The 25428-nt window shown below is 47.8% G+C and overlaps 1 protein-coding gene across 3 annotated transcripts in view; it reads left to right on the top strand.

The window, feature by feature from the left end:
* NOS1AP (nitric oxide synthase 1 adaptor protein) overlaps positions 1 to 25428 on the top strand; it is a gene marked incomplete at both ends in the record, with an annotated part of 288950 nt that overhangs the window by 262658 nt on the left and 864 nt on the right. For 2 of the 3 annotated variants that reach the window (XM_082653374.1, XM_082653375.1), the window contains 4 exons: positions 1899 to 2040; positions 14921 to 15087; positions 17041 to 17220; positions 24301 to 24466. In XM_082653374.1, coding sequence (XP_082509500.1) covers positions 1899 to 2040; positions 14921 to 15087; positions 17041 to 17220; positions 24301 to 24466 — 655 coding nt within the window. Of the gene's footprint in view, positions 1 to 1898; positions 2041 to 14920; positions 15088 to 17010; positions 17221 to 24300; positions 24467 to 25428 lie in introns of all 3 variants that reach the window. The other variant, XM_082653376.1, reaches the window with a different exon arrangement.

Genomic DNA, 25428 nt, shown 5'->3' with positions numbered 1-25428 from the left:
AGAAAGGTGGGGGCTTCTTACTTAAGACCAGTGCCTGCTGTTCCTCAACTTCCAGTGCAGACAGAGCAGGTATCTCTTAGTACAAACTTGCGGTGTGAGAAGGGGCCTAAGCCTGACCTTCGGTAAACAGGAGGAAGTTAAGGTTGGATGTACAGGACAGAGGCTCTGATCCACCACCGGGTGATGGGGCATCCCACAGAAGTTACTCATCTCTTCCTGCCTCACTTAAAGTTCTCATCATCCAGACACGTCAGGATGTTCCAGGTGAGAGATCAGTTAAGAACATCCCTGGAGTTCGCATCCTGGGCGAAGAGAGGTTTGAGCACTAAGGCGGTCACTTCTAGGAAGTGGTTTGAGGAACGTCAGGAGGAGTAGAAGTAGACTGAGATCTGAAGTAGGCCTATGATGACGATTGGCCAAGATGCCTTTTCATCTTAACATGAATACTGCGGCCTGAAATGAAAAGGGAGAACACAGAAGTAATGCCAGGCTTGAGGAAATAGTAAGGGTGGCGACTTGGGGACTTAAACCTAGCAGAGAGTGAATTAGAGCAGTAGTTCCGTACATGGGATCCAAGGCCCTTAGGGATTCATGAAGATAGTAATGGAGAAATAGGAGCTTATTTCAATATTATGAATAGTGTAAATGAATCCTACGTTTATCCTCCACAAGGCCTTACAGGCTTATCAAAACATTGGACTCTGCGTTTGTCTATAGTTTCATCGGTTTGCTGATGAGAAGCTCTACTTGACTGCTGACGTTACCTTGGGTTTTTTTTAATGTGTGGGGTGAACTGATGGTGCCATTAGGTAGTCACAACTGACCTGACGTCAGATCATCCAAGATGTGATTCATCTTAGACTCAAGGCATAGAGTGACGGCCACAGTTAAATACAGTGCAGTCTGTGGTGGCAGAGTGTTTGGGGACCACTGGTGTAAGAGGAGCAGTGACCTAAGCTTTCCCAGCCTGAGCTCTTAAACTCTGCATAGCTCTCACTGAAGTCATTCAGTGAGTCTTTGAAGGAACGTGAAAACAGACTGATTAGCAAATTATAATCCGTTATCCAGTTAGAACACCTGCCCTGAAAACCTTGCATGTGGTTTTTCCTCATGGCCTATGTGGGCCACTTGAGACTCCTTCTAGGAACAGGCTCTTTTGTCCTGTCTCCTGCTGTCCTAGCAGTGTAATACTGGGAGCTAGGGTTAAGCTCAGTGCTTGGGCAGTTAGAGGAAGAGGTTAAATAGCAAGAAAAAAGAAAGAAAGAAAAGAAAAAAAAAGAAAGGAAGTAGCCAAAGAATAGACCCAATGAGAGACATCTTTAGAGCAAGGCTGGGAAGCTCACCTTAGATACCGTTGGCTGCCAGTCGTGTTCCAGGGAACTTGGACTCCAGGCCTCAGCTGGTTCTGCTGTTTAGACCATGGCTTCTCAACCCTCGGTCTGCAGGAACACCAGGGAAACCCACCGCTTCCAGCAGAAAAAAAAAAAAAACATGGCTGAGTTACTGTTAGTGTGATGAGCCCATGGAACATTTGATAATGGTTGGCAAAGAATTCTGAAGCGTATCAACCACTTTTGTCAAACTTGGGAGTTGGAATTGGGCTAAGTCCAGAATTGGTATGTTTGCTATCTGTCCATTCAGTTGACTGATTGTTTCAGAACTGTGGTGACAATTTCTTGTTTTCTGGAGTATTTCAGGAAGGGAAAATGTCTTTGCATTCTTCTTTGTGAGTATGTGCACATCCAAACAACATGAGGTTTTTCCATCTCTTTCCTTTGCTGGCTTCATGGGTTTCTGTCTGCATGCCTCTTGCACATCCTCTCCCACCTCGGCCCTTCTTGTGTCCTTATAGAGGGTCTCCACATCCTCCCTTCTCTCCTTTCCTTTCTCCTTCCCAGAGCCAAGCTATGCGAATCGTCCGGACGGTGGGGCAGGCCTTCGAGGTCTGCCACAAGTTGAGCCTACAGCACACGCAGCAGAATGCCGACGGCCAGGAAGACGGGGAGAGTGAGAGGAACAGCAACAGCTCAGGGGACCCAGGTAGGTCACTGCCGTGGGTGTGGATGAACAGGCAGGTAGACACACAGCGTGGGGCGGTGGAAGTGAAGGGTGGCCCAGGAATGGGGATGTTCAGGTGGGGAGCGGTCTGGTTTTCATCTTGAGCCAATCCCCAAAAGAAGCCTGTTTCCTCCTGGGTCACAGATTCAGAGTGTGGGGCTATTTCACCGGCTGGGTGACTTCCTCCGGAGAGGTGGGGAGAAGACAGGCACAAAGATTGAGAGAATTGGTCAGAGAATCAAAGATTTCTTTGGGATATTTCAGCCCAGTGAACAGTCCTAAGGATCAGCTTATCCTGGCTAGATTTTTGGACTCTGAAAAGTAAATTTCTTCTGAAAACAATTTCCTCCGCATTCAAATTCAGTTGTCTCCCCTCCTCCATCTTACCAGGACCAAGTCCTTAACTCTGAGAGTCCTCTTGGGTGGGTGGGTGTGTGTGTGTGTGTGTGTGTGTGTGTGTGTGTGTGTGTGTGTGTGTGTGTGTGTGTGTGTGTGTGTGTGTTCGTGCGTGCAGGCAATCAGTTCACTTAAAAAACATTTGATTTTCTCCGTTTCTCTCTGTATTCCAAATTTTCTTTAAGGAATGTGTGTTACTTTTAGAACAGAAAATTAAAGATATTTAAACTATCAAACAAAGAAGCATTTAAACTGGATATCAGGAAACACATTTTAAAGGTAGAGCTGTTTATGCTACCAAGTCAGACCCCAAAGAAAATTACCATACAAAAGCAACTTCATAAAACAAATTAGAAAGAAGATAATTACAGTTATCTAAGTAGGTTTTTTGTTTCCTATTTCTAAATTCTATAGTTTTATGAACCCTCAGCGTGGACATTATTCCAATATCTCCAATCTTCAAGTCTCATTAAAAGTCAGGAATAAGACAAAGATGTCTTTTATCATCTCTATAATCTAACAGTAAATGTGGGGGGAAAAGTATGAGTATTAGGCAAAAAGTTAATATGGTTTATACATTTTTATGTGGAAAACCCAAGAAAATAAACTGAAAGCTATTAGAAATGAAAGAATTTAGTTAAAGAGGTGAGGTCCAATAGATACATATGGATAACTGGTTTTCTATTCCAACAACAACCAGTTGGAAGTCATAGTGGAAGAACATATCCACTAAAATAACAATTTAAAAAGATAAAATGCCTATGAATAATCATAATAAAACATATGTTTTATATGAAGAAAATCATAAACAATTGGAAAGTTCTTGGTTGGGAAATCTCAACATCATAAAAATGTTAATTCTCCTTACATTAATCTATAAATTTAACATTACAATACAAATTTTTAACAGCAAAGTAGGCACCTTGGTACGCTATCATATTCAAAACTTATGGGATACAGATGAAAGAGTGCTCAGAGGAAAATCAAAGCCTTAATTATTTACATTAATAGATGATCAATCATGAAAATCAAATTAATTAAACATTCAATTCAAGAAGTTAGAAAATAGCAAAAGAAATCTCATACTGCAAAAGGCATTATCACAAAGTGGTGAAGAGTAGAGACTCTTGGTTTGCATTCTAGCTGCAGTGGTCACTGGCTGTGTGATTTTGGGCAAGTTCCATAACCTCCCTGTGCCTTAGTTTCCTCTTTTGGAAAAAATAGAAATAACAGTAATGCCTGCCTCATAGAATTTTTGTGTTGATTAGATGAGCAGGTACATTTCAAATGCTGAGTCTGGTGCTTGGCACATGGTAAACACCAAATACATGTTAGCTATTATTATTTTAAAATATGGGAAAAAGCAAGAATAGAAAAAATCCTGGAAGAGATGAGTGATGACAGAGGAGTGGCTTTCCAGGTACAAAAACATATTATAAAGCTATAATAGGTAAAACTGTGCTGATGCATGAATAAGTGCGTGAATGGATCAGAACAGAAAGCTCAGAAATAAACCCAGACACACATGTTGACATAGTGTGTGATAAAGGTAGAATCCCTATGGAGAAAAATGTGGAAATCATTAATTTTGAAAATTCACATGCTTTGACCCCCGAATTACCCTCAAATTCCCTTCAAAGAATTCACGTTAAGGGTAAACCCATACATGTATGAAATAACGCATACATAAAGTTACGTCAGCAAAGAATTTGTTATAAAAGCAAAAAATCGGAAATAGCAAGAGGGGATTTTAAAATAAATTATGGTTACAAATAATGGGATATTACACAGAGTTGGTGTACTCTATGAACTGATAAAAAGTCATCTCCAAGATATTTTGTTGAATTAAAAAAAAATCAAGGTGTAGAACTGTGGATATGACACGCTACCAATTATACTGTAGAAAAATATATACATGTAAATGAAAGTGTGTGTGTATATATATGTATATATACATATACACATGAAACCATATATGTGCCTACTCTGCATAGAACATCTCCAGAATGATACACAAGACACTGGTTACTGTGGTTCATTCTGCAAAAAGGAACTAGGTGGCGATAGTGGGAGAAAGATGTACTTTTCATTATACCAGACCTATAGCTGGCCATGTTGCTCAGAGGACAGAAGCTGATCTGCTCACTTCTGAACTGAAGGATTTGCCCTCAGAGCTGCTAGCTGGAAAAGATTGATACCTTTACGTTATTAAGTGTTCTTTGGTGATGCCCTGCTCCCTTGTTGGTGGAGAATCATAGCTAAGCCTCAGAGGCTTTCAAACCCACAGTACCACTAGCAGCCAGGATGCACATATACAAAGAAATTCTAATCAGAAAGTAAAGGGCATTGTCTCTGGTGAAGCCATTTATTCCTGGAGTGAAAGGAGTTGGACATAGGGAGGTTACCTAGAGGTTGAGTGTTTGAACTGTGTTCTTATCATGGAACTCCTGTCTGTGGAGCTTGATCTAGCCTCCGAGCACCTAATCAGAACTAACTTCTCAGCCATTTGCTAAAGAGGTCAGGATGGTATGGTTTGGCCTTTTGGAGAGAAGAGCTGGATAACATTTCATGTAGACTATTCTGAGGGGTAGGTCCTCTTTCCCTCCTGCAGCGGGAGCTACTCCTTCCTTCCCCTTCTAGACCCTGCAGGGGTCTTCTGGGTGGGGGTGGGTTGATATGATTTCCTGTGATACTAGGCAGGATTCTCTCTGGGGGTGAGTAGAGATTCCAGTAGGGATCCCTTCCTATCCTTTTCTCCGTCTTGTCTCCCCCCACTCCTCCCCTAGCACCCTGAGTGTATCGTGTACCCTCCAGCCGTTGTCAATGCCGTTCCATCTGCCGGTGGTTCCTGCATTTACCCCAGGCAGTCATTCTACTTATCCTTCACTGTCCTGTCTTCTGGGGAGCCTGCCTTCCAGCTTCCACTGTCCCATTCTCTTCCTCTCCCCTTCCCGAAAAGTTAAACACTTTTTTCCTCCAGGTTCCTATGTTCTTTTCACTCCTGGCTGATGCTGTTAACATCAGCATTTGGCCCACTGTCTACCAGATACATAGTGTCCTCCTGTCTTCAGTAGAGTGCAAGCTCTGGGAGGGTAGGGACTGTTCCTGGCATAATAAATACTTGTTGAATAAACTGGTAAACATGGTCAGTGATTGTGGCAAGGGATGTGTGTCATTTTAGTCATTGTCAACAGCATTTATTCAGTGCTTACTCTGTGCCACAATGAGCGTGGAGATTGAGTAGAAATTTCAGCAGGGAGTGACTTCTAAACAGTCCCCTTGATGAAGAACGATGACCTTGGTTTGGGGGGAGTAGGTAGCATTGAGGTGATGTAGCCTAGAGGGTGAGGCTGGAAGGCTGAAGAGAGTACTGACGGTGATGAGTGATGGTGGCTGAGGCTGCAGATACAGACCAACGTGGCTGCGCTCTTCTGACTAACAGGTGGTCAGCGTCAAGATAATGGGCCCATCAGCTACATGCACCTCTCCTTTTATAACCTTTTTGGTGATCATTTTTTCAAATTACAGTAATATACGTGAGATTTCATCTATTTGGCACCTTCTGTATACCATTCTCCCTGAGAAGAATGTAACTGACGTTCATTTTAGGGAAATGAAACATCTCGGTTCATTTTAGGGAAATCTGTCAGGCCCAGTGTAGTTGCTTCAGAGTTTAAGATGTCAAAGCACTGAGTATATATCTCTTTAAGGAGGTCAAGCATGGGTTGGATATGCTCTCCATATATCGTGTTGGCGTCTCTGCAGAGTAAAGGGAGTGGTAGGGGCTCTCCCCAACTCATGTAAGGGAGAATATGGCCTGGGGAGTGATGTAAATTGTATTTTTCAGGGAGATACACACACACACACACCCCATTTTAAGGAATTGGCTCATGTCACACACACACACACACACACACACACACACACACACACACAGACACACACATATACCATTTTAAGGAATTGGCTCATGTGATTGTGGAGGTGTGGCCAGTCCAAAATCTGCAGGGTGGGCTCCAGGCTGGAAGTCCAGGAAAGAGCTGCAGTTCCAATCTAAAGATGGTCTGCTGGCACAGTTCCCTCTTCTTACAGGGAGGTCAGTCTTTGTTCTGTTAAGACCTTCAACTGATTGGTTGAAGCCCGCCTACATCATGGAGGGTAACATGCTTGACTCAGAGTCTACTGATTTAAATGTTTACTCTCGTGCGAAAAATACCTGCAGCGCGATATCTAGAATAATGTTTGGTCAAATATCTGGGCACCATGGCCCAGGCACATTGGCACACAAAAGCAACCATCACAGAAATGAAAAGGCAGTGTGGCATTTTGGAGAGAGTGTTGGACCAGCAGACTAGAGAAGCAGCTGAGAGTCTGGGTTCTGGCACCTGAACAGCTGGGCTTGGATCCTAACTCTACCACTTCTCAGCCGGGTGATCCTCAGCAAACTTTATAGTCTTTCTGGATCATTCTTATCTGCTAGGTATTGGGAGATAATGCATGTCAATCAGCATCGTGCCTAGCCTGTAATACACTCTAAATACACATTAGCTATTAGCCGGTTCTCCAGTTCAGAGTCTCAACTACGTGACCCCATCTATGCAGTGGGGGCAGTGGACAAGAAGATCTCTGAAGTTCCATGATTTCATGACAGATCCACGTTAAACGATTAATCAGGTGCCCTCTGAATGCCGTGTAGTGCCACTGCCATGAAGTGAAACCTACTTTGAGTATCAGTGCTTGGAATTCTACAGATCTGAGATGGGAAATGTTTTCTTATCAAGCCCCGTAGTCACTTCCCTTTTACAGCCCCACTTGCTTCCATACTGTCTATAAACTGCTAGGAACACGTTCCTTTTTTCCATAAATTCTTCACCCAGAAGACTTTATTGACTCCATTAGGATTTTTCTCTGTAACGGGGCACCTTGAAGCTCCACAGTGGAACTGTCGGTCGGCAGGTTTTCTTTTCCTTTTAACAAGAATCTTGCTTCCACGTTAGGGCGCTTTCATTTAATGCAGTGTTTATCTTTCCAGCGGAGCTGCCCCAGGCAGGCCGTTTGTCATGCAGAGGAAACTTGTTTACTCTGGAGGAATTGGAAAGTGCGGAGGCTTTGCTGTCTTCTTTGATGTCTTGTCTGCCCTTTCCCTTCTGGGTTTCGGGAGTGCTTTTAATGAAAGTCCTCACTTTCATTGTGTGTGCCGCCCCTCTCTCCCTTTCTCTGCCTGCCTTTCTTTCCTCCCTCATTCTTCCCACCGTTCCCTACCCTGGGGGAGATTTATCTTTTGTATGTTTTGGCAGCAGCTGTCCTTGGCCAGTACCCGGGGCTCAGAGCCAGGTGGGGCCACTGCCCCTGTTCCTCTTGCCTTGCTTTGCCCTGTGCAGTTTCTTTGACTCCTGGAGTGGGTTTCCTGGGAGAGATCCCGTTCCCCTGGAGGCGTCCCTCTTCCCAGGGCAGCAGACAATCCAACGTGGGGAAGGGCTTGGAGCCCTTTGGAGATTAGAGCTTCTTAGAAATAAAACTCTTGCCATCTAGACAGTGAGCAGTGGATTCAGGAGTATTTACTGTGTACCTGTTACATCTGCTGGACCTGGGCATCTGGCTTATTCAAGCAAGCACACCACTGACCTTGTGTCACTTCCACGCTCCCACCACACCTGCTCTTCCATCTCATCAGGCCGCCACTGCCTGATCCTTTGGTTCTCCTGAGTTTCAGTTCCCTTCCTTCATTCAGCATATGTTTATCGAGTTTCCGCATATGCCAGGCTCGATTCTGGGGATACTGTGAACAAGACAAGGTTTCCGCTGGCGAGGAGCTCACACTGAAAGTTGGGGTGGGGGATCAAACAGATGACAAACAAGACCATTTTAGGGGATGTCGATGCAATGAAGAAGATAAAGCAGGGTGGCTGAGACTACAGGTGGAAGCAGTGAGCCTGTTGGGAGACGAGGTGGTGCAATGGTTAAAAGCACCAAGCCTGGAGCCAGACTGGCAGGCTTTGAGCCCCAGCTCCAGCCTTACCAGCTCTGTGCCTCAGTTTCTTTATCTGTCAAATGGGGATAATAATAGTGCTTAACTCTCAGGGTGGTTCTAAGGATAAATGAGTTAAGACATGTAAATCCCTTAAACTAGTGCCTGGAACACAGTAAGCACTATTTGAGTTTAAGCTATTGCTGTTGCAATTTTGAGGCAGAAAGTGGCCATTTCAAGTACTTTTGGACTGAGCTGATAATCCTTTTTATTTTAACCATTTTATTTTGAGGTATAATTGACATGTAAAAAGTTCTACATTCATCCAACAGTACCTGTCCATTTTGCCCTGTGACGCTGGTCCATTACACATCTGTGGTCCCCAGACTTGGCCCCAGGCTCCTTTGCCATTCAGCAGTCCTTCTGCCTTTCCCTCATCCCCAGTTTCCGTCTTGGTGGACCATGTTCTTCTCCTGTCTGAGATTAACCTATTCACCGCCTCTGCTTTTCCCCTCATCTCGCCTCTTCCTAAACCCTGAGCCATCAGCTCTCTCCTAAATCATCACCTGAATCTTCTACTGTGCTGACTTTTCCCCCCACTGCAAACAGATAAGGTCAAGTCTTTTCCATCATAAAAAAAAAAAAAATCAAACCTTCCTTGTCCCTGCATCTCCCCCAGCCTATCTCTTTCCTCTCCATAGTCAAGCTTCTTGCGAGACATTTATACTCATTGTCTACGTTTTATCCCACCCTCGCCATTAGCCCTTCAACCTCCAGTGATCTGGTGTCTGCTGCCTGCCAGCCCTTCCTGAAACGACCAGTCCAGGTCACTGAAGGACCACCTAGTCGGCAAATTGAACCAGCCTTTGTCTGCAGTGTGCACCACTGGGAATGAAGCACTCCCCTTCCCCAGCTTCTGGGGCCCCCCACCGCCACCCCGCACTCTTTCCTTTTTTCTCCGCTAGCTGCTTTCCGGCATCCTTTGTAGGTTCTCCTTTCTACCTACCCCTCAGGTGTGGGGATTTTCTCCTGGGATCGGTCCCTTTGCTCTTTTTTGACTGCCCATGGTTTTAACTCCAGCCCAGACCTTTTTCTTGAACTCTCCACTTACGGATAGTGGCTATCTCCAGTTAGCTGCTACGGACTCTCACAATTTCATTCTCTTACCCACAATCCTCCTTCTCCAAAATTTTCCCTAAAGGATGCCAGTCTCTACTCAGTCACCTAAATCAGAGTTTTAAAACTCATTCTACATGTATTCCTCTCTCTCTCCCTCCCCATCTCCTCCTCTCTCCCTCTTTCCCTCCCCCTTCCCCGCCCGCAGACAGTTGGTTACCAAGTCCTGTGATTTCTGCACCCCTGAAGGTATTTCAGATTTGTCCCCTCTGTTCTGTCTTATGCCACCTCTTTAGCTTAAGCCCTCATCTTTCTCCCCTAGAGTGTTGCTTTCTATCGTGTCCCTTATAGATCTATCCTCCACGTCATCCCTAGGTGAAATTTGAAAAAATGAAAATCTTTTGGTATTACTTCACCTTCTTGCCTTCCTTCAAGATCAGATCCTGACGCTTCCTGGTCAGGTCCCTCCCGCAGAGTCATTTGCAGTGTCTCCAACCATGCTGTGGACTTCTGTACCTCTGTGTCTTTGCCCCTGCCTTGCCCTCTGCCTAGAGTGCCTTCCATGGCCTCCCCTCCCCTCTGCCTGCTTCTTCACCTGCTTTAGCTGGTACTCCTTCCTCAGGAGGTGTTTCCCCTCTGCACGGCCTTCTCTAACACCCGCCTGACTTAGATGTTCCTCTTCTGTTGTCCTGTACCCTGGATAGCTCCCTCATAGGTGATACAGCCTCATGCTGCATCTGTGGTTTGTGTCTGTTTCTTCCATCAGGCTGGGGAAGCATTGAAAGCACAGATTTTGCTTATTCATCTTTATGCCCAGTGGACTTCTTTTGTATACAGGGTTCTTAACAAATACTTACTGAGTAGATGAATGAAATCAGCATATGTCTAGAGACTATTCAGTGTATCCAGTATAGTTTAAATAAACAGTTTAAAAAGCACCATCCCCTACCCCAAGTTCAGTCTTACCTGTCCCTATTACAATTTGAAATCCATAGTGCCCGATCCTGTAAGTTTCCTGGTTTTACCAGAAGATTTTCGTATCATTTCTTGTCCCTTGGGCTTGTCGATATCAGGAACATTGCAAATACTAGATTTTGTCCCTTGTCTGATAGGACCTGCAGAAGACCGTTTGCTGTGGGTCCCTTTTCGAGATGTTGTGTTATCTGATACACTGACAGGCACACACACAATAATAATATCCCTCCATCTAGCTTGTTCTTTCTCTCTACCCCAGCTTTACCCCCCCGGTTCTAACAGATCTGTTACTATACAGGCATACCTAGGAGATATCGCGAGTTCAGTTTCAGACCACAGCAATAAAATGAATATTGCAATAAAGCGAGTAGCACAAAGTTTTTGGTTTCCCAACGCACATAAAAGTTATCTTTACACTGTACTGTAGTCTATTAAGTGTACAATAGTATTATATGTAAAAAACTGTACATACTTTTAAAATACTTCATTGCTAACAAATACTATCATCTGAGCAAACCGTAATCTTTTTGCTGGTGGAGGGTTTTGCCTCAGTGTTGATGGGTGCTGACTGATTAGGGTGGTGGGTGCTAAGGTGCGGGGTGGGGCGGGCTGGGACAGTTTCTTAAAATAAGGCATCAGTAAAGTTGGCCACATTGGTTGACGCTCCTTTCACAAACAATTTCTCTGTAGCAGGCAATGCTGTTTTATAGCATTTTACCCACAGTAAAACTTCTTTCAATATTGGAGTCAATCCTCTCAAACCCTGCCACTGCTTTATCAACTAAGTTTATGTAATATTCTAGATCCTTTATTGGCATTTCAACAGTCTTTACACATCGTTGCCAGAAGTAGATTCCATCTCAAGAAACCACTTTCTTTGCTTATCCATATGAAGCAGTTCCTCATCTGTTCAAGTTTTATCATGACATTGCAGCAATTCAGTCACATCTTCAGGCTCCCCTTCTAATGCTAGTTCTCTTGCTGTTTGCACCACATCTGCAGTTATTTCCTCCACTGAAGTCTTGAACCCCTCAGAGTCATCCATGAAGGTTGGGATCAACTTCTTCCAAAATGCTGTTCATGTTGACATTTTGGCCTCTTCCCATGGATCATGGATGTTCTTAATGGTGTCTAGAATGGTGCATCTTTTCCAGAAGATCTTCAAGTTATTTTGCCCAGATCCATCAGGAGAATTGCTATTTATGGCAGCTGTAGCCTTATGAAATGTATTTCCTAAATAATAAGACTTGAAAGTTGAAATTACTCCTTGATCCATGGGCTGCAGAATGGATGCTGTGCTAGCAGGCGTGAAAACAACATTAATCTCATTGTACCTCTCCATCAGAGCTCTTGGGTGACCAGGTGCATTGTCAATGAGCAGTAATAATTTGGAAAGAATCTTTTTCTCTGAGCAGTAGGTCTCAACAGTGGTCTTAAAATATTCAGTAAACCATGTTGTCGACAGATGTGCTGTCATCCAGGCTTTGTTGTTCCATGTGTAGGGCACAGGCAGAGTAGTTTTAGCGTAATTCTTAAGGGCCCTAGGATTTTCGGAGTGGTAAATAAACATTGGCTTCAACTTCAAGTTGAAGTCACTGGCTGTATTAGCTCCTAAAGAGCGTCAGCCTGTCCTTCGAAGCTTTGAAGCTAGTCATTGACTTCTCCTCTCTAGCTATGAAAGTCCTGAATGACAGCATCTTCCCAATATAAGGCTGTTTCCTCTACATGGAAAATCTGTTGTTTAGTGTAGACACCTTCATTAATGATCTTAGCTAGATCTTCTGGGTAACTTGCCACAGCTTCTACCTCAGCACTTGCAGCTTCACCTTGCACTTTTTCCTTATGGTTATGGCTTCTTTCCTTAAACCTCATGAACCAACCTCTGCTAGCTTCAAACTCTTCTTCTGTAGCTTCCTACCTTCTCTTAGCCTTCATAGAATTTAAGAGAGTTAGGGCCTTGCTCTGGGTTAGGCATTCACAACTTGGCTAACTGTTGCAAGAGGCCTTGCTTTTGACCTATTTTGGCTTTCAACACGCCTTCCTCACTAAGCTTAATCATATCTAGCTTTTGATTTAAGATGAGAGACATGTGACTCTTCCTTTCACTTGAACACTTGAGGCCAGTGTAAGGTTATTAATTGGCCTAATTTCCATATTGTTGTGTCTTAGAGAATAGGGAGGCCCAAGGAAAGGAAGAGAGATGGGCAGGGTGGGGGTGGTGGTGGGAGTGGCTAGCAAGTGAAGCAGTCAGAGCACATTAAGTTCACTGTCTTATATGAGTACAGTTTATGGTGCCCCCAAATAATTATAAGCAAAGATCACTGATCACAGATCATCATAACAAATAATGGATAGCACCTAATAACAGATAATGAGAAAGTTTGAAATATTGTGAGAATTACCAAAATGTGACACAGACACAAAGTAGGCAAATGCTGTTGGAAAAATGGTGCCAGTAGACTTGCTCAATGCAGGTTTGCCACAAACCTTCAGTTTGTAAAAATGAAATATCTGTAAAGTGCAATAAAATAGGTATGCTTGTACTCTCTACCCGTTAGCTGTACTAAATCTATAAGACTCCAAATGTGATCCTCAAAGAGCCCACTGAGTGGCAGGAAGTCTCTCAAAAAGCAGTCCCATAGTTGGTGACTTCATGTACGTCAGGCTTGGTTTGAGAACTCCACTAGTACAAAGAAAATGGTTGAGAAGTTTGTTTTTCAATGACTCCCCCAGAAGCAGAGCTAGAACCTAAGAGATTTTCCAGTCCCTTCTGGGCTCCTGGCCTGGGCATCTCCAGACCCTCTGGAGGGCTGCTTAGTTCTTGTCATTAGGATCTCCAGGGGTGAGGGGCAGCCTCCTCTTATAGCCCACTTCCCTGTTCTGCTACCCTGTCGTGGCACTGTTGCCTTTGTTAGTGTCTACTGAACACCTTCTCTGTGCCAGATCCTTGGGAGCCATGAATGAAATACACCCTTGGTCTCAAGACCAGAAGGGCACAGTTGCTATCATGTGCTAATTAAATGCACTGACAGATGGATGCCCCGTGCTGTAGGAGCCAGTCCCTCCTGATGACTGATGGAGATCTCTCCTCAAACGCAGGCCCAGTTCACCCTGCTCACTCCTCTGCGGGCAAGGAGACTCAGAGGCTCAGTTCCCAACACCATCCACCTACTAAGAAATAGTCACGAGTTATCCATCGGCCTCCCTCTCACAGGATCAACTTCTTCATCGTCAGGAAGGTCACTTCTGGGTGCAGGAGATGGTAGGAAGTAGCCCACTCCCTATGTTCCTGCCGGCTGCTTTACAAAGGAGCAGAAGAGCTGCCCTGCCAGGCCATGGTCCAGGGCCCTCCTTTCTGTTACATGCCATTGCAACCCTTAGCAGTCCGTCTCCCAGCTCCCAGAGCAGCCAGGAGGAAAACCAAGCACACCGTTGGCTTTCTAAATACCGCCTTGCTTCCCCCGATGACTCGTATGGGTTTGCATGAGAAGACTTGTTAGGACTATTTGTTCTACAAGGCGGGCCCTCAAATGACCAAAGCCTGGCTCCCTGGGTCGGCCTTAGGGTTAGGGAATCAACTCTTCATACTTGCTACTTACATTAGCCTGTGCAGTTTTACAATTGGTGCTTGGTCTCTGAAGCCTTTTAAGAAGTTTTATTTGAAGACAGTAGTGATGAACCTAATCCCAAATGTAGAGAAAAAAAAAATGTTTCCTGGGAAATGCCTGAGAATTTCCAGGTGTTTTTATAGAGCCCAGGAAAGAGAGAGGAACAGGGAATGAAGAAAAATAAGAAACAGTAGGAATTTCATACACGTGCTGAGCGTGTGATCAAAGACGTGGTCACTGTCTTCGGTAGGAAGGGGCAAGTGGGAAATAGACAAGACAAGGCATGAAAACCAGCCACCTGTCTCTCCTCTGCCACTGCCGCCTTCTCCAGGGCCCTTCCCTAGCTTTTGCTCCTGAGGGATGGTCAGAGGCAGGCTCTGAGGATGGGAGACTGATGTACTGTGTGGGATGGGGCCTCGGATCTCCTTGTCCTTATTTTTCAGGCCTGCAACCCTCCCACCCACCTAACTCAGCCTCCACTATACAGTTGAAGGAACTGGGGCCCAGGGAGTGAGGTGATTTACCCCTTATCTGACAGCCCGTTAGGAGCATGGCCAAACAGTCATGTGCAGACTTGAGGAAATGGTGTCTTTGTTTCTGGACTTTAAAAGGATATTAAAATGAGAACATCTTACTGGATTGGAAATTTAACAGACTTGAGTGAAAAGATATGTGAAAACATTACAAAGCCAGTGGCGTCCCTAGGTGTGACACAACTGAAAACTAAAGTGTTGGGCAAGTAGGACGTTGTCCTTAGTGTGACTGTACCCCTTCCCTACCCTCTCTGTTGTCCCTGTAGGCCGCCAGCTCACCGGAGCCGAGAGGGCCTCCACGGCCACTGCAGAGGAGACGGACATCGATGCCGTTGAGGCCCCGCTCCCAGGGAATGAGGCCCTGGAGTTCAGCCGAGGTGTGACTGACCTCGACGCGGTAGGGAAGGAAGGAGGCTCCCATACAGACTCCAAGGTAAGCCGGAGGTGGCCCACCCAGGCGGTCTGCACGCATGCCACCTCCCAGAGCAGTCTGTGTCACAGCCTCAGCCACTGTCGGTCACCTCTTAGCGCCTGCTGGGTCACCTTTAGGGTGAGGCGCTCCCCAGCACCGTGGTGGTTCCAGAGCACGTTTTACTTCCTTTCAGAGGGGCCTGACTTCTAGAGATTCAGTCCCCGTGTGTTGATGCTGGACGCTGCTGCGTGTCAGGATGCCACAGAGCTCATTCTCGATGCGTGCCACCCTCCAGGGTCCCATCAGCACTGGGTCCCCTTCTTCCCAGTGGAGGCCCCACCTTGAATGGCACCTTGTCGCTGCACAATACCTGTGCATGGCTAATCCTTGCACAATGTGACATGATCCCCGGGGGCTCAGCTGAAGGAGCAGAGTGAGTTAGGGCTGCCTCTGCCTGCAGCTAGGGGTTGTGTGCCTTTGATGCTCCTGGGGAGGCTGGAGATTGGCCTCTTGGAGGTTAGAAACTGCCAGACCACCTCAGGCGTCAATTTCAACCTCGTATCTTATGGGTGAGATGATGGCCGCCCTCAAGGAGTTCCTGATAGGATCCAGGTTAAGAAACTAAGAACCTCCAACCCAAAGACAAAACAACCCTCCCGCACCCCCCTCACCCCTGCCAACAGGAGGAAAATACTGACAAATTCCCCTTCCTGTAGATTCCCTGCCAGTTGCCTGTATCAGGAGTGCCTCTCTTTCCTCACCATGCAATGCCTTTTCTCAAGTGGAAGTCGTTGGGCTAGTTCATCAGAAGGAGAAACCTGTCTCGTTTGAAGGGCAATGCTGTTCCAGATTGTCTGCCTGATATCTTCTTTGGTGCCCAGTTTGTACTCTGCAAGTGGCAAAAGCCCTCTGTCACTGGGTGCTTCCTCTTGCACATCGGAAAAAGGACCAGCAGCAGAGCTGCCAGAAATCAAATTCAACCCTGTGCTTGAATTCTCTGGCTCACAGAAACCGTCTTAATGAAAGTGTCCAACTACCAGGAGGGAGACAGGAGGGAAGGGAATAGAAACTGCTTTCCCCTTTCAGAGAGAGGATCTCTCCAGACCACTGTCTGTGTCCCGACTTGCTTCCCTGGTGGCTCTCACTGTGAGAGGAGGCCGTGCTGGGCTGGAGCGCCTCCCTCACTTGTGGCCAGCCCAGGAGAACCCTGCAGAGCCTGGAAGAGGGAGCCCTAAGAACACAACAAAGTAAAGGTAGAAGTCGCCCCGTAGTGGGGTGGTAGGTAGCTATCTTTCATAGAGACAGATCCCTCCAAGTCCAGAACCTCAAGTGACTCAACAACATGGTATAGTTGGAAGCTATGGGCAAGTGATAGGATGATCTCAGCTGCCTGGTCTCCCATCACATGGCATCAGTAACTCAGGTGTCCAGATAGGGTTTTCTGACTCTGTGGTCCCAGCCCAGGCCATCAGATCATCATCTCCTCTGTGGGAGTCTGTCCACATTTCCACTGAAGACGTAGCATTGCGGCTTCCCGGGTGGCACAGTGGTTAGGAATCCGCCTGCCAATGCAGGGGACGCAGGTTCCAGCCCTCGTCCGGGAGGATCCCACATGCCACAGAGCAGCTAAGCCCGTGCGCCACAACAGTAAGCCTGCGCTCTAGAGCCTGAGAGCCACAACTCCTGAGTCTGTGTGCCACAACTACTGAAGCCCACGTGCCTAGAGCCCGTGCTCTGGAAGGGAGGCCACTGCAATGAGAAGCCCGCACAATGAAGAGTAGTCCCACAACTAGAGAAAGCCCACACACGGCAATGAAGACCCAGTGCAGCCAAAAAAAAAAAAAAAAAAAGACGTAGCATTTCCAGCTCTTGGTTAAAAGCGGGCCATTTCACCCCACCCTCCTACACGCTAAAGGCAGACTCCTAAAGGTGGCGCCTGCCCAGGGTCACGCCGTGTCTCCTCTTCTCCGCCAGGTCTCAGCCCGCCCCCAGGAGCCCGTGCTGACAGCCTCGCCCAGGATGCTTCTTCCCTCTTCTTCCTCGAAGCCCCCGGGCTTGGGCGCGGGCACGCCGCTGTCCACCCAGCACCAGATGCAGCTCCTCCAGCAGCTCCTCCAGCAGCAGCAGCAACAGACACAAGTGGCTGTGGCCCAGGTTCTCCTCAGCCTCCTCCCTACTTCGCAGGCTCCACTCTCATGGGCTTGACGCGCCTTCCTTAGCGAGGGGCACAGGGCAGGTTTACAACCTAGCGAGCTGTGAGGGATGGCTCCCGCTGTTGGGTCGTTGCTTGTTGAGCAATGGGGGCGGCAGGGAGGGGAGAGATGGGGGACGCGGTAGAAATGGGAAGAAGTGTTTTGGCTTCCCGTGTACCCCCGCTCTGAGTTGGGCTTGGCTGGCTTGGCTGGATGTTGTTGGATAATGATTTGAACTGACTAAGGAACAAGATGCACATAATTTCACCCTTCCTTTCCTACCTTCATTTGCTGGTGTTTGGGGTGGGAAGGGACGCCTCTGGAGTCAGGACAGATGTGACTTTGTGATACCACTCTTAAAAGAGTTTAAAGTGTGAATTTGTCCCAAACACCCTTGCAGAAGCCACCACCCTGGAAACCTTGTCCATAGGGATTTCCATGCCTCTGTTAGTCATCTACGCATTCCAGGAAGGATTTTTTTTTTTTTTTAATTTCTCGAAGCAGAATTTGATACCATACTGGCCTGGAGTTCATTATATTGGGATTTAACTGACAGGAACGTAGGCGTAGTATTTGAGCCATAATGAGAAGACTTGGCTTAGATTTCAGGAGCCAAGTGCTGTGTGAGCCCTGAAGACGTGTTGCGCTGCTGCTGCCTTAGAAAGGAGGGGTGAGCTGATTTCCCTGCTGCTTTTAGCAGGGATGCCTCTCGCTTGCTTTCTGTGCAGGGCATGGTAGAGTCCACATCTTCCTTGGAACTTGTGAGTCCGAGCTTCATCTTCTCTATGGGCCATCGGGGAAGAGTGAAGACACAATCATTTGTACCGTTTACAGGCTGAATTCTGTGGTAGGAGTCAGACAGGGTGAGGACCTGGGTGGGTAGATGCAGACAGTGAGGAGGAAGGTGGGATCTTCAGGCTTTGGAGAGTTGGTGAGAGATCGGGAAAGGCAGCTCTATGCATCGACATTCTACATCTGGTCAACCAGGCTGGCCTTCTGCGTTCTTGAATGAGAACACGAAGACTTCTCTAGGGAGCTCTTATCGATCCTCATCGTTTCTTCTCCTTACTCGTCTCGTGACCCTTGGGTGGAGTGAACCACCCAGGCGGAGCCGTCCTTTCCAACACATAGCCCTTGAGGAAGCAGCCAGCAGCCCACCCAGAACGATGCAATGACTTGGGTCTTGAGAAGACCTTCTTTGTAACAGTCTCACCCTGACCTGGGCCTGAGGCCCAGCCTCATGGGTGCCTTTTACAGCCAGGTTTCAAGAGAGTAAAATCAGTAGGGCACTGCTTCCAAGGGATTTGAACCTTTTTAAAAATCCAGACCATGAACCCGAAAGGATGTGTGCTAATTCTAGGAGGATTCGCAGGTGTTCCCAAAACAGCAACAAAGAGGAGGAATGTCATTAATGGCTTCTTATATTTGGGGGAAAAATCATCGCCTTTTGTCAGATAACACAGTTCATCTCCTCTAGTTACTAACGGAGTGGCTGTCCCGAGAATCCCCTCCTCCCAGGTGTGACGGCTGACAGGAGCAGAAAGCCGGCGTGCTGCAGCACGGGGCCGTTCAGCAACTCATGTCGTTTCCAGAGTTTCCCGTTAAATATAAATCCATCCTCCAGCCATGATACTTTTCTCCTTCAGCATATCCATTGCCAAGTAATTATTATTTATCTAAGAACGGGCTTGATGCGTATTCATGGTGAATATTACCGGAGAGGCATTTGAATGTGAACTCACTGCTTAATACTAAAGAGAAACTATTTGCACATGTACAGTCTGCACAAGAAGAGTGTTGAGGCAGTTAACGTACTCAGCGAAGCCACAAGACCTGTAAGTCTCCCACAGTCAGGATGAAAGCCTAAGAGCGGTTCTCTGGCCCAGAATCAAGCATCTGTCTCAAGCAGGCGTCACTGCCCTGGCCCTATTTTAATTGCCTCTGTCCTTGAAGACAGTGAAGCTAGGAGAGGGGAAGAGCATGGTTCCAGTTGCAGTTCACTTGATGAGCCTCTCTCAGTTCCAGCCACTTCCACAGGCTGGACACCCTCAGCCTCTCCTGCACTTGGAATCTGTTGCTTATAGTTGGTGGTGTCCTGGTTGAGTCTCAGTTCAGGCAGTGACATGATTGAAAGGCCACCAGAGTGCATCAGTATCCCACATGGATGAAATGACTTGGGGTAGGGTCGTAGACTTCTAAAATCTTCGGGTCAGACAGCACCTTGAGGTCTTCAGAGAGCTTCTGGAGCAGACTCCTCTGCCCTTCTCTACCTTCCTCATAAGCAGTCTCTTCAGTTTGCCCCTTCCTTTGCTGCCCGGGAATGAAGCAGCCGTATTATTGTAACCTCTCAACTGGCTTTCAGCTCCCCTGTCCTCCGGACCAATTCAGTCCTAAACCAGCCTTCAGCGACAGGCTTCTCTGCGTGTTCCTCTCCCACTCTCTTTGTAGCATTTGATCCAAGGGCTTTTTATTAGTATCCATATCTTTGGGTATAAACGATATAAGATACATAGGTGGACTAATAGATAGGTCTTCTTGACATCTTTCATGCATTTAAAACATATCAAATCTGGCATACGTGGTTTCTCTGCACAGTGTCCAGTATGAGGTCAACTTTTACTTGTTCTGTCAGACTCTACTGCCGTCAAACTGCAAGGTTTCTTTCTTCGTTAAACTACCAGCAGTCCTCAGAATTCCAATGGGTAATACTGTGATCTCAGCCCTTCAGTGGGAACATATTTTCCTTTGCTCTGGGGGCATCCAAGTCCTCCTGTGTGGCTCCCGAGAAGAGCTAAGGATAAAGATAGTTTCTTGCAAACAGGTGCACTCTTGGGGTCCCTTGTTGCATGATTTATGCCCCTCTCCCCCATTTATTCTCACAGGCCAGTCTGGTTCTACTGTTATCAATGGGGCTAGGCTTAGATCTCCTTCACAGCATTCTGATTTGGCCTGAGACCTCAAGATCTCTCCCAGCCTCTCCCTAAATTGGTTCAGAGCTGACCTAGAAAGGGCCTGTCCTGGCCTTAAAGGTACCCAGGCGAAGGTGTCGCTCAGCTGCCTCTTAAGCATTTCTAGATTAGATATCAGTGTGTAAATAGTGAACCCCAAGCCCTTTGGACCACTTTCCCGAACCCAGCATGAGGCTTGCCTGGCTGCACTAGCTTCCTGCTTTTAGATGGACCAGAAGTTCAAGGGTGCGAACGAGAGTATAGCCAAGCCTTGAACCAAAGCTGGGATGTAGCTGGCGCCCGCATGGCCACGGGCTGGGCCCACACAGCTCCAGAATTGATCCAGGCGCTGTGGCTGACTGGCAACAGTTAAGTAGGCCAGGCTCCTTCACAGTTTGCCAATTCCTGGCCTAGCTCTTGGGGAAAATGTTATACCGCAGCTCAGTGTTGCTATGTAAAGATTTCTCCTCTACCTGTGCCACTTGCACTTGTTCTGAGAGAAGTGGTTGGTTACCTGTGCTTCGCAACTGTGTATGCCGTAGTTAGAGGAACAGCGCTAAAACCCCTCCACACCCCGCCGAGGCCCTAGTTTTAGCATCTGGCCTCGTGGCTTCCCCCAGTCCCCAGCGCCCTGGGTGCACTGCCCAGGTCCCCTGCCTTGTGCATGCTGAGACAGCGCTGCCTACCTCCGCTTGTGTGTCCGGTGTGTGTGTGGGCAAATCGCTCTGGTTCTCCTCACTGCCATTTCCATGTGCCTGCCGCTCCCTAACTTCAGCCTGGGCCTGCCCGCACTTCTCGCGGAGGAGCTGGAGTCCAGGCAAGTAGGCTGGAGAGCCAGTGGGCAGTGGTCTGGTGTTGCTGGGTGGGTTGAGGGTGGGTATCTGAGTTTTGGGAAGTGGCACCCCAGCTGGAGGGCACAGGGTCGAACTTACGCTTGTAGTGCTGTGGCAGGAATGCAGAACTGGACACCGCCCTCCAGGCGTGGCCCTCCCGCGGACTTAGATCGTGACCAGAATAAGTCCTTGCCAAAGACCACACAGCTCTGGAAAGGCCAAGCTAACTCCTACCTTTCCAGAAATTGATATGGCCTACCTTTGCAAAAGGTGTCCGATGCTTTAAGAGTGTGCTGAGTACAAATAAGTCCCGCCTGGTAGGGAAGAGACGGTGTTATCTGCTCCTGTTGCGCCATGGAGAAAGTGAGCACACAGCTGTAGCTGACTGCCCGAGCCAAGGCTGAAAATAATGCTGCCTCATTTTGGTGCTTCGGGGCCAGGCCCACATATGCAAAACACAGGGACTATTAAATTGCCTCACATTTAAAGGAAGTCTTGGCTGTTTTGTCCCAGCTTGGCCTGGTCTGGGTTCTCCTGTGATGTGCAGACTGCTGCAGCGACAGGTCGGAGCCGTATGCCTGCTGCCACTTTTGATGGCTGCAGGAGCGGAAGGGCTCGTCAGCGCCGGGTTTAGGCGGCGGCAGCAGCGTGTGCGTTCTCATTCCCAGGGTTTGAAAATGCCCGAAATGTTATAACTACGTTTGCAAAACTAAAATTCTTATTTAATCTGGCACGAGGAGGACTCAAACACTGCATTTTTCATGGTGCTGAGTGCCAGTGGATTTGGGATGAAAGCTTTTGATGCAAGGGTCGTCTTTTATGTACTGATGGTACCTCCACCACTAGAATGGTTACCTGCAAAAGAAACTTCCAATTTGTTTTTCCCCTGGCTTCTGCAGGAGGGAATTCCTCTTTTGTTCCCAGTCCTAATTCTCTGACTTCCCAGTGGAAATCTAGAGATGTTCTTCAGTGAGCCTTTAGTGAATGGCCCCTGGTACTGGCCACTCCATACGCCTGGATGTGAAATCACACTGTCCGAGCCTCTAGCCAACCCTCTCAGTTGAAAGATGGAGAAAGGGAGGTCCAAGTAGAAGTGAATTACCTGCAGTTGCATAGGGAGTAACCAACAGACTCAAGTGTTCCAGCTTCTGTTGGGATGTTCAGATGTGGGGTTCAGGCACCTGAGTCTGTAGCATGTGTGTGCAGGGAACCCTCCAGAGATGCCAGTTAGTGGTAGGCAGGATTCTCCACGTTTTCTGTTTACATGCATTGAAAGTTTTGTTCCACATTTATGCCTAATGTTTCTGTTTTTGTTCCAAAGAAAATAGAAAATGGATAATTAGCAATTCTGTCTGCTCGGTACATTCCTTTCAATGATACTCTTAGTTGGAATAAGTTACATTACTTGCAGGTAGAAGGTTAAGGTTGGCCTTTCCTCTGGGGGCCCTTCTGGGGGTGGGTTTCCCACAGCAACTGTCCTGTTTCTCAGAAGCAACAGGATCTGGGGCACTCTCGGGTGAACTACCTCCATGCCTCAGTTTCCAGGGAAGATAGAGGCTTAATAGCCATCCACCATCTGATATCCAGATTGAAATATTATTGCCACTCTCTTCTCTGTTCTCACCCTTCTCTAGATCTCTCTTTAGATTATCTGAGGCAACAGATGAGGCTGATTTCTGGACCAAAGTATCAGTTCTGTCCTTAGCAGCACCCGGTGGAGAACAGATTTACTTTAGATTCCTTAGGCATCCTCCCCCCCACCCCCGAGGGAAAGATCGGCCTCATCTTGGGAGCCACTAATGGAAAGTGGCAACTAATCTCATTAGTGGCCCCACTTAGAGGCAGAGCCAACTGCAGGATCAGGTCCTTAAATCCGGGCAGCGGGAGAAGCAGCCGCTGCATGCAAGAGTATGGTCTCCGAGTGCTGGCTGCTGGGAGGGCTGGCAGGACCCTGGGTCAGGCTTGGCCAGACGGTGGGGCGGACATGGTCTTTTACTCCCTGATAGAACGTGAATCTCTTTGGAGCGGATTACGCTTCAGAAATCCAGAGCATTTGTTGTCTGAGCCAGAGAATTGGCTTTTCCAGTTCCTTCCTTCTCTCTCCTCCGCTCCTGGTTGCAGCTCTCCCACCCTGCTCACCCTGACTCTGTGTCTTTATCCACACCATGTTTTCGGTTCAAGAAGATGCTCTTTCCCACACGCCTTGGTCCAGGCCACCAAATTCATCAGCTGTGCTTGTTCAGGGACCTTCAGAAACCCTCCTAGAGACCCCTTTATCCACTTCTTAGCAGAAAAATCACGTATGTGTAAATATTGTCATCGTCTCGTGACTCAGTTTCTTCAAACCAGGGTCCTGACAGAATCACCCCACCTCTCCTCCCACTGAATTGTATCCCCACACCCAGATTGCACACGAAGAGCAGACCCTACTGGGCCCTGAGCATTCGGGGTATGCCATTGCCAGGTGCTCTACCATGAGAAGGCGAGAGGTGATGAGGGTCCCCCTCTTCTCATAGAGGGCGTCTCTGTAAAGCTGTTTACCTCAGCCCTGCCGGGGTTGCTGGATGAGGCCCTGTTATGAGTCAGTCAGCAAACGTTTGACATTTGCCAGGTATGAAGCATGCTCCCGGGTGCCCTGAGAAATAAAAAGGGAACGGAAGGTCAGGGAAGGAATCTGACACCCACCCACAGATGTGGAAACACAGACCACGACAGCCATTTCACTGACTTAGGGCATGTGTAGGGCTTCCTGTTTCTCACGGTATTTGGATGCGAGGAAGGGAAGAGGGAAGATTGCAGGGGGTTTACTGTGACACTGTTCTTAGCTAGTGGGTCAGTATATCAGTTTTTGGTTTCGTTTTTTAAAAGACAAGATAAGAAAAACGTACCTGCCTCAACACAGCAGTAATACGTTAGCTGTCAAAGGAGTTCCGACAGGGATGGAGCAGGGGGCAGGGTCTGGGGCCCAACTCTTTCCTACCTTTTGCTCGTGGTGTGGGGCTCTGAGTCGTACACGAGTGACACATCATGGCCCTCACTCAGGACAGAGAGAGAGCCAGCGAGCAGCTTCTTTCGCCTTCTCCTCTGAATTGCAAGCCCGGGTGCCCATTTTGCCCGGGGCAGGGCTTCTTTGTCTTGAATTGAACCTGGAAGGTGTCTCTGGTCCTGGCCATCCACCAGTGACTCGCATTTGCATTCACGTGCCTCCCTTCTCTCTGTCCTGTCTTCTCGCTGTCTCCTCTGCCTCCTCCTCCCCTGCAGGTTCACTTGCTGAAGGACCAGCTGGCTGCTGAGGCTGCGGCGCGGCTGGAGGCCCAGGCTCGCGTGCACCAGCTCCTGCTGCAGAACAAGGACATGCTTCAGCACATCTCTCTGCTGGTGAAGCAGGTGCAGGAGCTGGAGCTGAAGCTGTCGGGACAGAACGCCAGTAAGCCGGGGCCCTGCCCAGCCTCACCTCCGTGGGGAAGCTCTGGAACCACATGTTCTCTTCCCTAAAGCTTTTTGGTGGTGCTTTATTGGACCCCTGACCTGACCTGGTATCCCAGCAGAAAACAAAGGCAGCTCTGTTTGTCCCATTCGTACATTTCACGGAGTTACAAAAGGGCAGGGCCAGAGAGGGGCTTGGCTGCCTTCTAGCCCAGTGCCCAGACTTGACCTTGAAAGTCCCCGGGAGTCACGACCACATGCTCACCCAGCCTCTCCTCAATGGGGGCCCGGGCTCTTTACACGTAAACTAGGGCTGCCCGTTTCTTTCTCAGAGGGCTTTTCCCATTGAAACACGCTGAGCACCTATGGTGAATCGTGGTCTCTGTGAGTCTGCAGGAGACATCGAACTGTTTAGTAGTTTACTCTCCCCGCACTATTTGACAACTCGGCAGCGTAGAAAAGGCTGGCAGCAGTCCGTCTATTTAATGGATAAGGCAGAGGAGTAAACTGTGGCCAGCTAGCTCTGCTGATGAGTGGCAGAGGTTGCCTGGCTCCCAGCCTGCCTCTACTCCCAGCCACCCCCAGGCTGCACTGAGAAGTACTAGAAGACAGCGTGTCTCCACGCCTTCCTCCTGAGCTTGTCCCTGGGTTGTCTGCTGCTCTAAGTGTGCGCTGGCTGTGGACCAATATCTGTTGATCGTATACATAATCTCATTTAATCCCTATAGTGGTAGGTGGTGCTGTGCCCATTTTACAGATGAGGAAACGGACTCAGAGAGGTTAAGTAACCAGCCCACAGTTTCAGGCCTAGCAAAGTGTGGAGCCCAGATTCAGACCCAGGTCTAATGCTTTCCCTGTTATACCAGTAGTTCTCCCAAACGATCCCGTGAGCTTTTTAAAAGATGGATATTCCCAGATCCAACCCACAGAGGTTCTGCATTGGTAGATCTGGGGCAGGGCTGA

The sequence above is a fragment of the Grampus griseus genome (genome assembly GCF_964374135.1).
Source record: "Grampus griseus genome assembly, chromosome: 1".
In the NCBI taxonomy this organism is placed as follows: domain Eukaryota; kingdom Metazoa; phylum Chordata; class Mammalia; order Artiodactyla; family Delphinidae; genus Grampus; species Grampus griseus.
The sequence above is the reverse complement of the archived record's forward strand: the minus strand, read 5'-3'. Positions and strand labels throughout refer to the sequence as shown.